This window comes from Henckelia pumila, chromosome 3, assembly GCF_033568475.1.
Source record: "Henckelia pumila isolate YLH828 chromosome 3, ASM3356847v2, whole genome shotgun sequence".
Lineage (NCBI taxonomy): Eukaryota > Viridiplantae > Streptophyta > Magnoliopsida > Lamiales > Gesneriaceae > Henckelia > Henckelia pumila.
Window position 1 is genome coordinate 139,598,883 of NC_133122.1, and position 15,725 is coordinate 139,614,607.

Sequence of the window (15,725 nt, forward strand, 5' to 3'; positions counted from 1 at the left end):
GAGGATGAGATATAAATCTATTTATTTTTCAGATAAATTTTTAAAATTATCATGAAATAATGTTTGGATGAGAGGATTAATCTCATACATTTTTCATTCAAATTTATTGATTATTTTTCAATCACGTCTCAATATATTGGTTTACGATGTCATTCCATAAATAAATATATAACTCACACTCTCAAGAATGAACATTTGGAGCATGATCAAGATATTAACATGTCACCTAACTATATGAAGCTCAACTGTGACCGGTCCAACACATAACGGAGTATCTGAATTCTGATATAATGTTAAAATTTTGAACTTAGACTTAACTACATCCTAAAAACTAGCTCAATGAGAGAGGGTTGTGTGACATATTTCAGCAATATATTGTCTAAATATATAACACCATCTTATATATGAACTCATGGGAACTTTATTCGATCGATGTGAGACATATTTCGACAATATATTATCTAAATTACACCATGTTATACAAATCGAGCTCCGATCCTAAAATGATGTTTAAGTTGATAGAGTATGTGAATTCTTGATCGATAATATATTATCTTATTAACACCATGTTTTCACGTCATAAAAAAAATAAAAATTATTGAGTGATTATATATCGTATTTAATTTAATAATTAATATTATGTAAAATAGATTTTGCATATCATGAATACATGTATGTAGACTTCTGGGTTGAAAATGATTGATGTTTGACAAGAAGTTCATTATTTTGATAATTAATTTAAGTTGACACAATGTCGATGTGATTAAAAAGGCTATATGGCTAGATCGAGGCGCAGTACTTTCTATTAATTTTCATTCAGTAATTAATCGTCGAAACAATATTATTGCAACTTTGGTAACTGAAAAGTTCTGTGTACATATTTGTTGCTTATTATTTAGGACCGTACATTGCACTGATATAGAAATCAGGATTATATTACAAGATCAAGATGTAAAAATATATCAATTTTCTGAACATTTAATAGTTTACACAATAAAGATTCATAACATATCTATTCATTTTTTGTATTAAAAGTACACTGGATTTTCTCTGAGACCATTCGTGCATATCAATTATTTAAAAATTAAGTTTATTTATTGTTTTTCTAAATAAAATATTTTTCAAAATATTTATAAAACTCTCATAGTTTCGGTACAAGCATGATACCAAATATTTCTCAAGTAAATTTGCATTCGGATATATCCAAATATCATAATGGGTACAGTAAGCAACTACTTCGAAAGTTATCATTTATGGTAGAGAGTTACCTGAAAAGTGCTGTTTCAATTCATTAATTAAACTAACTGTTTAGCTAAAAGGTACACTTTTTATGATAATCTGTATATGATATTGATGACTGAAAGACAAATATTTAGGATCGTACGGAAAATTTCATCTTAGCCTATTGGTTTTATTTCATGTGATAGGTGGAAGCACATGATTGGTCAAATTATAATGTGGAGCCCCCATGATTTGGACCAATGAAAGAGTTCCATCTATCTCATGGGAGTAATGCCCATGGGTAGGATCGAAGTATCCGGATCGTACATAGGAGGAGTGAATATGTACTTTAAATAATTTTGAAAACTTAAGCTGATTTATCAGCTCAAATAATAAATATTTTTGCTTAAGAAAATTTTGCTCGAAAGAACGGATCTGGTCAGGTGGAAGATTTTTTTCTTACAAAATTGAATTGTTACGCTTACGAAGATCAAATAACTAAATGCAGTACGTAAGAGTAAGGAACAAGAGATTTTTATGGAAGTTCGAAACTAAAATTTCTACGTCTTTCCTTCTCCTGTTTCCAGAAAGATTTCACTATAAGAATTTGATTCACACAAAACCTTGTACAAATCTGATTCGATCAACACTTAAAAGGAACTCATAGTAACAACTTCTCAAATCAGATCACTATCTGACTGAGTTACAACTTAAAATCAGTGTGGGATATGCTTCAAAAGATGTTCTAAATACCACAGAATTAATGATCTCAATCAATCGATTTGATAAGCAATAAACTTGTAATTATCTAAGTTGGGTCTGTTTCTTGTCTATATGTGTGATCTCAAAATTTTTTATGAAGACTTTATGATCTTTAATTCTGAATGTGTTGAATCATTAAATGTCATCAAGTATTTATAGGTGATTTTCTTCATCGTTTGAAAAAGTATCCGATAGAATATTTTTTTCTGATATGTCCGATATTCAATCTGAAATTGTTACGTGTCCTCGTAGCCTTCCAAATATAGTGGAAAAATTTGAACATTGATAAGTGCAATTTATGCACTTAGTTTATATATGAATTAACTTGACTTTTGTGATATATCGAGTGGATATTATGCATATGTGTTGTTATTTTTGTGACTTGCAAGGATCGAAAGAAAAGTAGCGAGAAGAAGCGAAAAGACGAATTTTGGACAGCAAATTTCAGAAAATTACTGGGCTTTTTAGATACAACCAAATCCGATCTACACCGTTCATAATTAAATTTAAGATTTTTTGAAGCTTTTGTCAAAATATCATCTCAATCCGACGGCTAGATTGTGCGATATGATTTTTTGAAAATTGTCGCTCAGCTGGAAAGTGAGCTGTAGCGCACCTGCGCGAAATCGAAGGAGCACTGCGCCAAAATCAGTACTTGGACGGGAAAACAAGAGAATAAGCGCATTTTCTCTTTGCTTAGAGCGCATATGTGCCTGATGGAAGGAAAAAGGAGCAGAAGCGCAAAAGAAATAGAGCAACTGGGATAATGAGGAATTGAAGAAGCGCATATGCGCTCAAGAGAAGAGAAGTCGCGCAAAAAGTCAGAAAACTTGAGATTGAACAAGTGCATATGCGCTTATAAGAATGCAAGTCTCCGCCACAAGTGAAGAAATTCTGCGCATAAATTCAAGCGCATCTGCGCATCTGTGAAATTTAGGAAAAAAAATCAAAGTTTGGAAATCTGAAACTCTAGATTATGGGCTTTATTGTGGGCTTTTATATACATATAAAAAGGGAATTTTTAGAGGAGAATAGTAGCAGTCGCACGCACAACTTTAGAACAATTGAGAGAGCTTGAACGAGAATTTGAAGGCGAGAGAAATATGAAGACGTGAAGAACAAAAGGAACAGAGACGAAGATCGATCGACCAGACACGACACGACATCGAATATTCGGATTTGTTTTCATCCTTTTGAACTTATTTTTATTGAATTAATGTCTATTGTGAACATGAATTATTTTTGCAATATTTTGATCATGAACTAAATTTCATTAGTCTAGAGGGACGATGGAACCTGATGTAGACACTTTTACAAGTTCTTAATTTTATTGAATTGAAATCCCTTAGATTAATTGTTTTTCTAGTTTTGAATGTCTTTTCAATTACTTGATCAATTATTGATTTGTTATATTTATTTGAAATCTGGCATTCGGGAGAGGAGATTTTGACTAGGACCGATAGAAATAACATTGTTAATTGTTTATATAACTCGGGAGAGTATATAACTTTAATAGGGCCTTTAAAAGAATATTGTTTTACACATATATCACTACAATTAGATTCTTAATAGAGATATTGAAATTGAACTGTAGTTGATAAAATCTATTTGACACTCGGAAGAGGGAAATAGAATAATCTAAGTGTTCTTGGCTATTAATTTAAAGGAATTCATGAAAACAAGTTAATTAGGAGTGATTGTTGTCGAAACCAGGAGAAACCTAAACATCTAGACCATTTTTCATCTGATTGATAATTTTTGAAAATTGTGTATGTGCTATAAAAATCTATTGCTTATTTTATTTTTCTGCAAACTTCTCAATTATTGATTTTCTAGATAAATTTTAGACTATTTTAATTACAAGTACTAGATAATTTCATATTACTCCTCGTGGGATCGACACTCTATTCATCATTATATTAAAACTTGACAATCGTGCGCTTGGGAGCGTAAATTTCGCAACAAACATCATCGGAGAATAACATCTATATCACCAACAAATTCTCTTGTCTTTGAGTCTAACAACTTGAATTGATGTTTAAGCGGCGTAGATTGATTTGGTATGACTTTGATCTAAAATCATTTTTATCCGGTCTGATTTACGAGTTTTTCTCAAGATAGATTATTAAATATTTTTATCCATCCAGACCAATATAATATTAGACCTACTTGAGCTTATGTACTCTGTTCTAGGTTTTGTTTTATCTTATCAAATAATATGCTATCATTACCAAAATTAAGACGTATTCTTCGTCACAAATAATTCAAGGCAGTTGATAAAATAAATTTGACTCAAAAGCAAGTAGCTAGGTTTGTTTTATTTTTTTTACCATTATTTTGGAAATACTATATTATTGAAAGATAAAAATGTTTTTGGATTATGATCCACTAAATTTGTTATTTTTGATTTTCTACACTAATCGTTACCTTTTCTTTTTTTTTTTTTTTGGATCTAATTATTAATATGACATGGAGCAACACGACAATTTTTTATATCTTATCATGCACCGTAAAGGGGTAAGATCTCGAAAGCCAAAAAAAAGTTCAAAATGAGTGCATCAAAACATAACCGTAAAAACTCAGTGCATGCACACCCTTTAAATTTTATTATTTTAGAGGTTGAAGTTACATATTATATTATATTATATTATATTATATTATATTATATTATATTATATTATATTATATTATATTATATTATATTATATTGATCCAACAGTTTTTTTTAGTAAACAATGAAATTGTACTGCGAACTTGGTACAAATTTTGCGCATGTCTCCTCCCCTAATAAAATATTAGAAGTAGTACTCAACATGCGACTTATGATCTCATTCATTACACAAGAAACCAAAATGATCGAAACGAAACCCCACTTGCTCTCTTGTATTTGTCACATATGAATATAAACCAACTACCCAGTACTCTTCTTCTATCCCATATGAAAATGCCTTCCGACCTCCCCAAATCCTCTCTTCTCCTCCAGAGAATCAAAGAAACCCCCACCACCGCCGCCGCAGCCGTCTGCAAGCAAACCTACCGCCATCCCTCCGCCGCACAAGTCCCGGACCACGTGCTACACCACCACAACCACGCCGTGGGCTCGAACCAGTGCTGCTCCGCCGTCTCCCAGCACGTCTCCGCCCCCGTCTCCACCGTGTGGTCCGTCGTCCGCCGCTTCGACAACCCGCAGGCGTACAAGCACTTCATCAAGAGCTGCCACGTGATCCTTGGCGACGGCGACGTGGGCACTCTCCGGGAGATCCACGTCATCTCCGGACTCCCCGCCGTGAGCAGCACGGAGCGTTTGGAGATCCTGGACGACGAGAGGCACATCATCAGCTTCAGCGTCGTCGGAGGGGACCACCGCCTGGCGAACTACAGGTCCGTCACGACGCTGCATGCGGCGGAGGACGGAGGAGGCACGGTGGTGGTGGAGTCGTACGTGGTGGACGTGCCGCAAGGGAACACTAAAGAAGAAACCTGTGTTTTTGTGGACACTATCGTCAAATGCAATCTCCAGTCTTTGGCGCATACTGCCCAGGCTTCAGCTAGGCGTAACGCTTCTACATAAATAAATATTTGAAAATAATTATATTCTCCATTTTTACATCAGATTTCATCCACAAATCAAAATTATTAATTGTCTGTGATGAAATTTGTATAATGTAATTGTAAATGTGGTTTATGTTTGGGATGTGATGATTAATTTTCCTATATTTTTTTTTATCCCTTCCCTATGTTTTGTATGAACTCTTTTTTATTTACAATCTTTCGATCGATATCTTCATATTCATAATATTATTTCTAAAGTGATTTTTTTTTTTAGGAACAATTCATAAATCGAAAGGCCGACGACCTTTGGATGTCTGAAAAATGTTATGAACAAGTCAGAGAAATATTAAATACTGAAAGCCTAATTCCAATCTATATATAATAGTAGCCCAAAAAAAAATTAACCAAGAATTAAATTTTTGCAATATGGTTGTTCAAGAAATGAAGCATAAAACTCAATGACATAATAGTTGGGGGAAATTAAACTGAATTATTATTCATAGCATATGCGTGAAGGCAATAAACAGCTAGCATGATGAAAGAATATGTTTTTGCCACAATAATAATCCAGTTGGTATTCAAAGTTTGGTATAAGATCTATATTAATCGATCCCTATATAACTAGTAACTAATATATGAGTGTAACATATATTATGTGTTTGTACAGTCCGTTTTCAGCTAAAAACAAATAATGAAACATAAAACACCAAATTTACGTTTTTGGATAATAATTATTAAATTTTATGGTGTATTATATTATATTTATTATTATCCAAAACGGTAAAGTGTGTAACATACAGTAGGTTAGGCAAGTTGGACGTAATATTATTTATAGGTTGTGGCGATTAATTAATGCATGCAAGTTGCGAATTGTGTTTATGTGTTTTGGCTGCAACTTGGAGAGCAAGTGGCTCGAGCTAGCTGTCTTTTAATAGCTTTGCTTCTACTTGTATTATTTATATTATAGTAATGCTCATGGTCTCAAGTCTACAAACCATATCGAGTTTTATTATCTTTTTTTTTTTTCTAAAATCATGTTGGACATAAAAGACGAAGAATCAAACGTTTTTCCATTTATCAAAATTATAGTCGGTGATAATTAACTATGTAATTCAAAATTTTAAAACTGCACAGCAATTCAAACATCATGTTTAGATTGTTTAATCTGACCACAAAAAATTAATATACCAAACAATAGATAATAATTTTTTTGGATAATTTTTTTGTTAGACATAATTAATGTTAAATTCTGATTTCTCCGAGGACTTGAAAGTTTTTCATGCTAAGAAATATAAACACATGATCTTTACATAATTGTACGATTTAAAATATTCAATTAATATATGTGTTAGTACCAGATATAACATTTTTTAACTTAAAATTTTCATGAACGCTTAACAGAAAAGTCATTGTTTACGATATCGGTTATATATGGAGTTAGTGAATCAAAAAAATTCAACAATTTGATTAGTAGAAAAGACACGTGTAGCTAAGACATAAGCTACTTTGTTCGCATTTCGCAGAGAGTATTGAATCAAAATATCATGGTGTTTGAAGGTAAACTTCCACAATTACACAATACACTTTTCTCTAAAAATATGTATATTAGTAATAACTTCCATTCATATCTAACAAAGTGGAAGTTATCTTGCCACTCTTGTTACTTTGTTAGAGTTTCTTCTCTCGACTTCTCATTCTTTTTTTTAGAAACTTCTAAAAGCTCGTGTATTGTTTTTCTCAGTTTTCGACGACATATATGCGATAATTAGTTATTTTTACTATTTTATTATATTATTAAAGAAGATGACCATTTAATAACAGAATTAAAATTAATTTCGTGAAACCAAAACAAAATATCTAAACTATCCTTAAAAAAACAAAAAAAAAAAATAAAAAATCTCTATATTTATATAAAACTTCATTTGTCTATGACTTTCTCTATTTTTCGCTTTCATTTTTTTTTCAAATTTTTTATTCATTTGAAACAAAAAAAATACATATATATAGTATGATATTTAGAAATGAAATTCAATAAATAACCTTCAAACAAAGGATAAAAATAGCAACATTCAGCCGTCCATATTTTTATGTCATCCAAATGAGACATGACCTCATTACTGTATTTTAGCACAGTACTAACGTTAAAATAATGCAATTTTTTTTACAAGATATAAAACTTATCTTCAATCGATCGATTCTAAACTCCGTACTAAAAAAAAATATTCTTAGAAAATTCTCGGCTATTTTATTTAAACTACTAATTTATTACAAAAAAAAAATTTATTATCACATCAATTAAAATATCAATATATAATTTTATGGTTAATTAATTTCTATAATGATAGATAATTCATTAGTGTCTGTACTGAAATTGATGAAATAATTAAATAAAATAAAATTTTTAAACAATGACTTTAATTAACTTATATCATAAATTTTAATAATTTAAATAATTAAATTTGTTTCTTAATTAATTTAAATATTACACAAGAAAATAATATTAATATAAACCAAGTAAATATGGTTTTCATATTTATCTAATTAAAAAAGTTGATTATCTTATTCAGTTAAAAATAAAATTATAAAACATTAATTAATTTAATTATTTATCGAATAAATAAAGTTTTTAAAGTAAAAACTTAAAAATCTACAGAATAATATGATCAGATTATTGATAATTAAACTTAAAAATACATTGCATTTAATAATTCCCATAATTAAATAACAAAAAATTGAAAAAAGGCCATCACTAGGATAGCCGGCTTTTTTATTAAAATATTATAAAAATAAAAAAACATATGAAAATACAACATTTGTAAAATGTTGATCAATGTAGTGCAATCCGGGACTTACTGTCCCGAATTTATCAGATTTTCAGCCATGTGGAAATGTTGGCAGAAAACTTGACGGGACAATAAGTTTCGAATTTTATATATATAAAGAAATGATCCCCTGCACACTAGTGTGCAGGGGATCCATGGGAGCCAGCTGAGCTGGCAGCCCAGCTGGCGCCCACATATTTTTTTTTTTTTTTTTTAACTAATGGGGCAAAAGTAATGGCAGCCGGGCTTTCTCTTCTTTTGCCGGCCCGACAGAAACCATGTTCGCCTTTCCCACCTTCATCAGCTTCTCACCACCACCACCGCCACCGCACCATTTCTCCGACCACCGTCAGCTTTTGTTCCTTCAAATCAACAGTTATCGAGTCAACCCTTGAATTGAATTCCTTAATTTTAATAACCAAACAAACAGAGTAATTAAAATCCAGTGATGTTTTCAAGAGTTTAGATCTGGAGTCCGGATTCATGCTGCTGGGAACAGAAATTCCAACAAATGAAATATGGTGGATCGATTATCGGGGCTGAACATGAACACAAATAATGGAAATAGAAGGTGGGTGGGTGGGTCGGTCGGAGAGAAGGTATGTGGGAATCGGGGGAAAAAAGGTAGAGAAAACACAAAAATTTAATCAAGAAAAAATGAAATTAGTCAAGAACTTAAAGGTTGAGTCGCGGCGACGGAGCGTTCCGAGAGAAGAAGATAGCGAAGAAGCTATGCGTTGGTATCTCAGAGAAGACATCTTCTACATCTGGGCTGCAATATTGAGCCCAATAAACTAAAAAAAAAAAAAAAAAAAAATTATGTGGGCACCAGCTGGGCTGTCAGCTCAGCTTGCGCCCATGGATCCCTGCACACTAGTGTGCAGGGGATCATTCATATATATATATATATATATATATATATATATAATTTTGATATCCTGCACTTAGGGGTGCAGGGTAACATGGGCACCGCCTACGTGGCGGTCTATGATTGATCAACCGTTTTTTGTAAAAAAAAATTAAAAAAATTTGTGGTTGTGGGCGCGCCACGTTGACAGGCGCCCACATGTGTGCAGGGTAAGAGTGTGCAGAGTATCATTTATATATATATATATATAGATTGGATCCGAAACAAGCCGATTGTTTTTAAAAAAAATACAAAACTTATAAATATTTTTTGTTTAAATTTTTAAATATTTAATCAATTCAAATTAAATAATATATGTGTTTCAAATTAATAATCGAGATAATAGATAACCAAATCAAATTATACTCACACTTAGATAATAGTTGATATTTAATTTAACATAATTGGAATTAATTGTTAAATTTTTTATTGTTTGGATATATCTATAATAATAAAAATTTATTTTTATTTTTTATATCTATTGTTTACTGAATTCAGTACATATTTAATTATGAAAAGTCGGCTATTTTAAGTGTTTAACATATCTTTTTTAAGTTTATTTTTTTTTTCGGTCAACCGATCATTTATTGACCCAAAATAAAAATTACAAAAATTTAATCTTTTTCGAATTATTATAGTTTCAAACAACTCATTGGTTTTATAATTTTTATTTAATTTTAAAAAATCCAGTTATCTAGTCTTATTTTATTTTACAAAAAACAAAATATTGTATATAGATCGATCTATATACAATATTTTGTTTTTAATGGAATAAAATAGAACTAGATGACAATATTTTTTAAAATAATATAAAAATTATAAAACTAATGCATTTGTTTGAAACTATTATACTTCAAAAAATATCAAATTTTTGTAATTTTTGTTTTTTGGTCAATAAATGATTGGCTGACCGAAAAAAATTGACTATAACAAGACATGTTAAACTAGCCGATCATTTTATAATTAAATATATAAAAATAGAATCCGTAATTCAGTAAACAATAAATATAATAAAATAATAAAAATAAATATTTTTATTGTAGATATCCAAACAATAAAAATTTAACAATTCAAGTGCAATTATGTCAAATTAAAAATTACTATTATCTTTATGTAAGTATAATTTGATTTGATTATCTATTATCTCGATTATTAATTTGAAATACATATATTATCTTATTTAAATTCATTAAATATTTTAAAATTGGAATAAAACTAATATTAATTTCGATATATTTTTAAAAACAATCAACCCGTTTCGAATTCAATCGGAACAATATATATACAATATATATAAATATATATGTCAGACTTTTTGCCATGGTGGCAGAAAAGTCTGACAAATCCGGGATAGTTAGTCCCGAATTGCAATACTTTGATCAACTTTTCTAAAATGTTGTATTTGTATATGTATTTTTAATTTGTATATTATTTTAATAAAAAGCCCGCCAAGGATAGCCTTGTACTTGCAACATTGTAGCTTTGCTATAATCTAAGCATGGAACCGGGAATTGAATTTTATAGTTATTTTATTTACCATTTATTTTTCTTTGCCGGTTTCAAACTCTGTTGAACACAAGTATGGCATATATATATATATATTTAGCTTATGGAACATTAACCTACACAAATTATAGAGGTGTGATGATTCGCAAATAACAATAAACTAATTAATTAAACTAGAGTTGGCATACCGGATCAAAATACCGAACTTTTGGCATATCGTACCGAAATTTTTTCGATATACAGATATTTTTTCGGTATAATTAAATTTTTTTTCAGTATCTATACGGTATCAACTATCAATATGGATTTTTTTCCGTACCAAAATTTCAGAATTTTGCTATCGCTATCGGTATGAATTTTTTTCATACCAATATTTTTAGTACGGTATACCGAAAAGCCATCCCTAAATTAAACATTACATAAATATACCATAACAATATATTATGTTAGCCACAAGGCCACAAATATTTGAAATAATTAACTACATAAATACTATTTGTCTAGTTGTTTTAAAGGTGATCATTATTATCAAATCTTTATAATCCATTTGTCGGAATATTTCTTTCTCGATCGACAAGATATAGTGAGCCTATTTAGTCTATCATGCGACATTGTTAATCGAAAATAATTCTTAAGTAAATTCCAAATCGAGAAGTAATTTTCTACTATGCAATTGTTACAGATATGGTTAACAAAATCTTATATACAATATACTTATTTGGGAATAAAAAATGTAATTATCAATTTTTCTTCTTCTTCTTCTTGTTTTTTTTGTCCCCATTTGTTAAATATCATATCAAAACAATCAACTCCGAACTCATCTTATCACCGTTAATATTGAACGTTCATCATGACTCAAAGACTTGTTTTATGTATTGGGCTTTTTTTATTGGGCCATATTATACATATAGTATTTTAAAAAAACTGGGCCCCTTATTGGTCCGGGCCATGAGTCCATTGCTTGCTTAGTCCGGCTCTAAGCTTAACCCATCTACCTCTAATTTCCATAAACGCCTCATAATTAATTTCTTGAAATCAACTAATTAATTAAAACTCGAAAAGAACACAAAATGAGAAAGTATAACCGAATAATTTCTTCGTTGTCTCGGTATAATGTTTTACGATAACTACCCTTCAACGTAACATTAAATGAATTTAAACGCTAAACATGCATCAGTATTTTTACGTACAACACAATGATTTGGTTAAAATTATGAAAGATTTAGTTATGCTGAAGTGTGCTTCTATTACCTCGACTGAAAAAGGGATCAGATCGAAGAGCAGTGATCAAATGAGCTTAGTATCAGATAAGTTCATGGTCCGATCAACTACTGAGATCAGATCGAAGTTGATGGACAAATGATTTATGTTAGCAGATCGATTGTCCGTGGAGTTTGGAGCTTGGTGCGAGGACGCATATCAAAGCAGATCAAAATGTGAGGGCATATCGAATGGTTCAAGAAGTAAAGAACTTATCGGATTGGGCCATGTTGATTAAAAAATGGGCCAAACAACTTACCGACCTAAAAGCCCAAGATGAAAGTCGGTGGTTTTTCTATATAAGTAGATGAAAGCAGCTGTAACATAATTACGAAACACAACTGATTCTTCAACCTCCATAGTTTGATTCGAGAGTATTGAATCAAAATATCATGGTGTTTGAAGGTAAACTTCCACAATTACACGGTACACTTTTCTCTAAAAATATGTATATTAATAATAACTTCCATTCATATCTAACAAAGTGGAAGTTATCTTGCCAATTTTATCGCACTCTTGTTACTTTGTTAGAGTTTCTTCTCTCGACTTCTCATTCTTTTTTTCAGACTTCTAAAAGCTCGTTGTTTTTCTTAGTTTTCGACGACATATATGCGATAATTAGTTATTTTTACCATCTTACTATATTATTAAAAAAGATGACCACTTAATAACCGAATTAAAATTAATTTCGTGAAACCAAAACAAAATATCTAAACTACCCTTAAAAAAACAAAAAACAAAAAACAAAAAATCTCTATATTTATATAAAACTTCATTTGTCCATGACTTTCTCTATTTTTTTGCTTTCATTTTTTTTTTCAAATTTTTTATTGATTTGAAACAATAAATACATATATATATATATATGTATACAATAAATAATATTTATATTTTAATTACACACGCAACGCATGTGCAAGTATGACTAATATATATAAAAAAGGTATGATATTTAGAAATGAAATTCAATAAATAACCTTCAAACAAAGGATAAAAATAGCACCATTCAGCTGTCCATATTCTTATGTCATCCACATGAGACATTCATCCTCATTACTGTAATTTAGCGTAGTACTAACGCTAAAATAATGCAATTTTTTTATAAGATATAAAATTTATCTTCAATTTATCGACTCTAAACTCCGTACTAAAAAAATATTCTTAGAAAATTTTCGGCTATTTTATTTAAACAACTAATTTATTACACAAAAAAAATTATTGTCACATCAACTAAAATATCAATATATCATTTTATGGTTAATTAATTTCTATAATGATAGATAATTCATTAGTTTCTGTACTGAAATTGATGAAATAATTAAATAAAATAAAATTTTAAAACAATGAATTTAATTAACTTATATCATAAATTTTAATAATTTAAATAATTAAATTTGTTGCTTAATTAATTTAAATTTTACACATGAAAATAATATTAATATTAACCAAGTAAATATGGTTTTCATATTTATCTAATTAAAAAGGTTGATTATCTATTCAGTTAAAAATAAAATTATAAAACATTATTAATTTAATTATTTATCGAATAAATATAGTTTTTAAAGTAAAAACTTAAAAATCTACAGAATAATATGATCAGATTATTGATAATTAAACTTAAAAATACATTGCATTTAATAATTCCCATAATTAAATAACAAAAAATTAAAAAAAGGCCAGCACTAGGATAGCCTTGTACTTGCAACATTGTCGCTTTGCTATAGTCTAAGCATGGAACCGGGAATTGAATTTTATAGTTATTTTATTTACCATTTATTTTTCTTTGCCGGTTTCAAACTCTGTTGAACACAAGTACGGCATATATATACATATATAGCTTATGGAACATTAACCTACACAAATTATAGAGGTGTGGTGATTCGCAAATAACAATAAACTAATTAATTAAACTAGGACTGGCATACGAGATCAAAATACCGAATTTTTGATATATTGTACCGAAATTTTTTCGATATAAAGACATTTTTTCCGTATAACGAATTTTTTTCGGTATCTATACGATATCAATATGAATTTTTTCCATACCAAAATTTCAGAATTTCGCTATCGTTATCACTATCGCTATCGCTATCGATATCGATATGAATTTTTTTTCATACCAATATTTTTAGTACGGTATATCGAAAAATCACCCCTAAATTAAACAATACATAAATATACCATAACAATATATTATGTTAGCAACAAGTCCACAAATATTTGAAATAATTAACTACATAAATACTATTTGTCTAGTTGTTTTAAAGGTGATCATTATTATCAAATCTTTATAATCCAAAAGTCTCGGAATATTTCTTTCTCGATCGACAAGATATAGTGAGCCTATTTAGTCTATTATGCGATATTGTTAATCAAAAATAATTCTTAATTAAATTCAAAATCGAGAAGCTGCTTTCTACTATGCAATTGTTACAGGTATGTTTAACAAAATCTTATATACAATATACTTATTTGGGAATAAAAAATGTAATTATCAATTTTTTTTCTTCTTTTTCTTCTTCTTTTTTTTTTTGGGTCCCCATTTGTTAAATAGCATATCAAAATAATCAACTCCGAACTCATCTCATCACCGTTAATATTGAACGTTCATCCTGACTCAAAGACTTGTTTTTATGTATTGGTTTTTTTTTTGGGCCATAATATACATATAATTTTTTTAAAAAACTTTGGGCCCCTTATTGGTCCGGGCCATGAGTCCATTGCTTGCTTAGTCCGGCTCTAAGCTTCACCCATCTGCCTCTAATTTCCATAAACGTCTCATAATTAATTTCTTGAAATCAACTAATTAATTCAAACTCGAAAAGAACACAAAATGAGAATGTATAACCGAATAATTTCTTAGTTTTCTCGGTATAATGTTTTACGATAACTACCCTTCAACGTAACATTAAACAAAATTAAACGCTAAACATGCATGAGTATCTTTACGTACAATACAATAATTTGGTTAAAACCAGGGGCGGATGTATTATATGAGCAAAACCGGGCAATTGCCCGGCAGATTTTGCCCAAAATTTCTAATACCCACTGGCCATTAGTTTAGGCACCTTTTGTTTTTGAATTTGTTCTAATTTTTTGTGTTAGTTGAGTTGACCGTGCAATTAGTTACAAGAAAATTTTTCATTTTTTTATTAAATTTAATAACACAAAAATAAATGCAAATACAAATTAGAATTAAGTCGCAGCATTCGTGACATTTGAATTCAGTTGGGAAATAAATCGAGACAAAAGTTAAAAATTAATAATATATTGATAATATATATACCAGATTAATTACAGTTACAACATATTTTTTTTATGGATTAAAAAAAAATAATACATTTTTTTATTTATTGATAAACGTTAGTCCACTGTTTGTGTATTGGTATGAATAATTTTATTTATGATAATATAAAGTTCACTTGTGATAAGACAGTTGTTTTTGGGTTTTTGTCAAACAAGTTTTTTTCGGAGTTTTTAATATGAAAATTTTCTAAGTGTATGACATGTTGCTTTATATATTTTTTTAATCAAAATCTCAATCTAATAATTTTTTCATCACATCTTTGATAATTAATCTTTATTTACATATATATATATATATATATTTATATTTCGAAACAATTTTTTTGCCCACCAGATTAAACATTTCTGGCTCCGCCCCTGGTTAAAACTATGAAAGATTTGGTTATGCT

General features: G+C 29.5%; 1 protein-coding gene across 1 annotated transcript; it reads left to right on the top strand.

Annotated features, from left to right (window-relative positions):
- The first annotated feature begins 4,865 nt into the window (after nt 1-4,865).
- On the top strand, nt 4,866-5,697 carry LOC140890434 (abscisic acid receptor PYL4-like). Its single transcript, XM_073298210.1, has one exon. The coding sequence runs from the start codon at nt 4,880-4,882 to the stop codon at nt 5,552-5,554; it is 675 nt and encodes a 224-aa protein (XP_073154311.1). The 5' UTR covers nt 4,866-4,879; the 3' UTR covers nt 5,555-5,697.
- The last annotated feature ends 10,028 nt before the right edge of the window (nt 5,698-15,725 follow it).

Excerpts from the sequence above, each read along its gene's own strand:
- LOC140890434 (XM_073298210.1), top strand. The coding sequence starts at position 4,880 with ATGAATATAAACCAACTACCCAGTACTCTTCTTCTATCCCATATGAAA.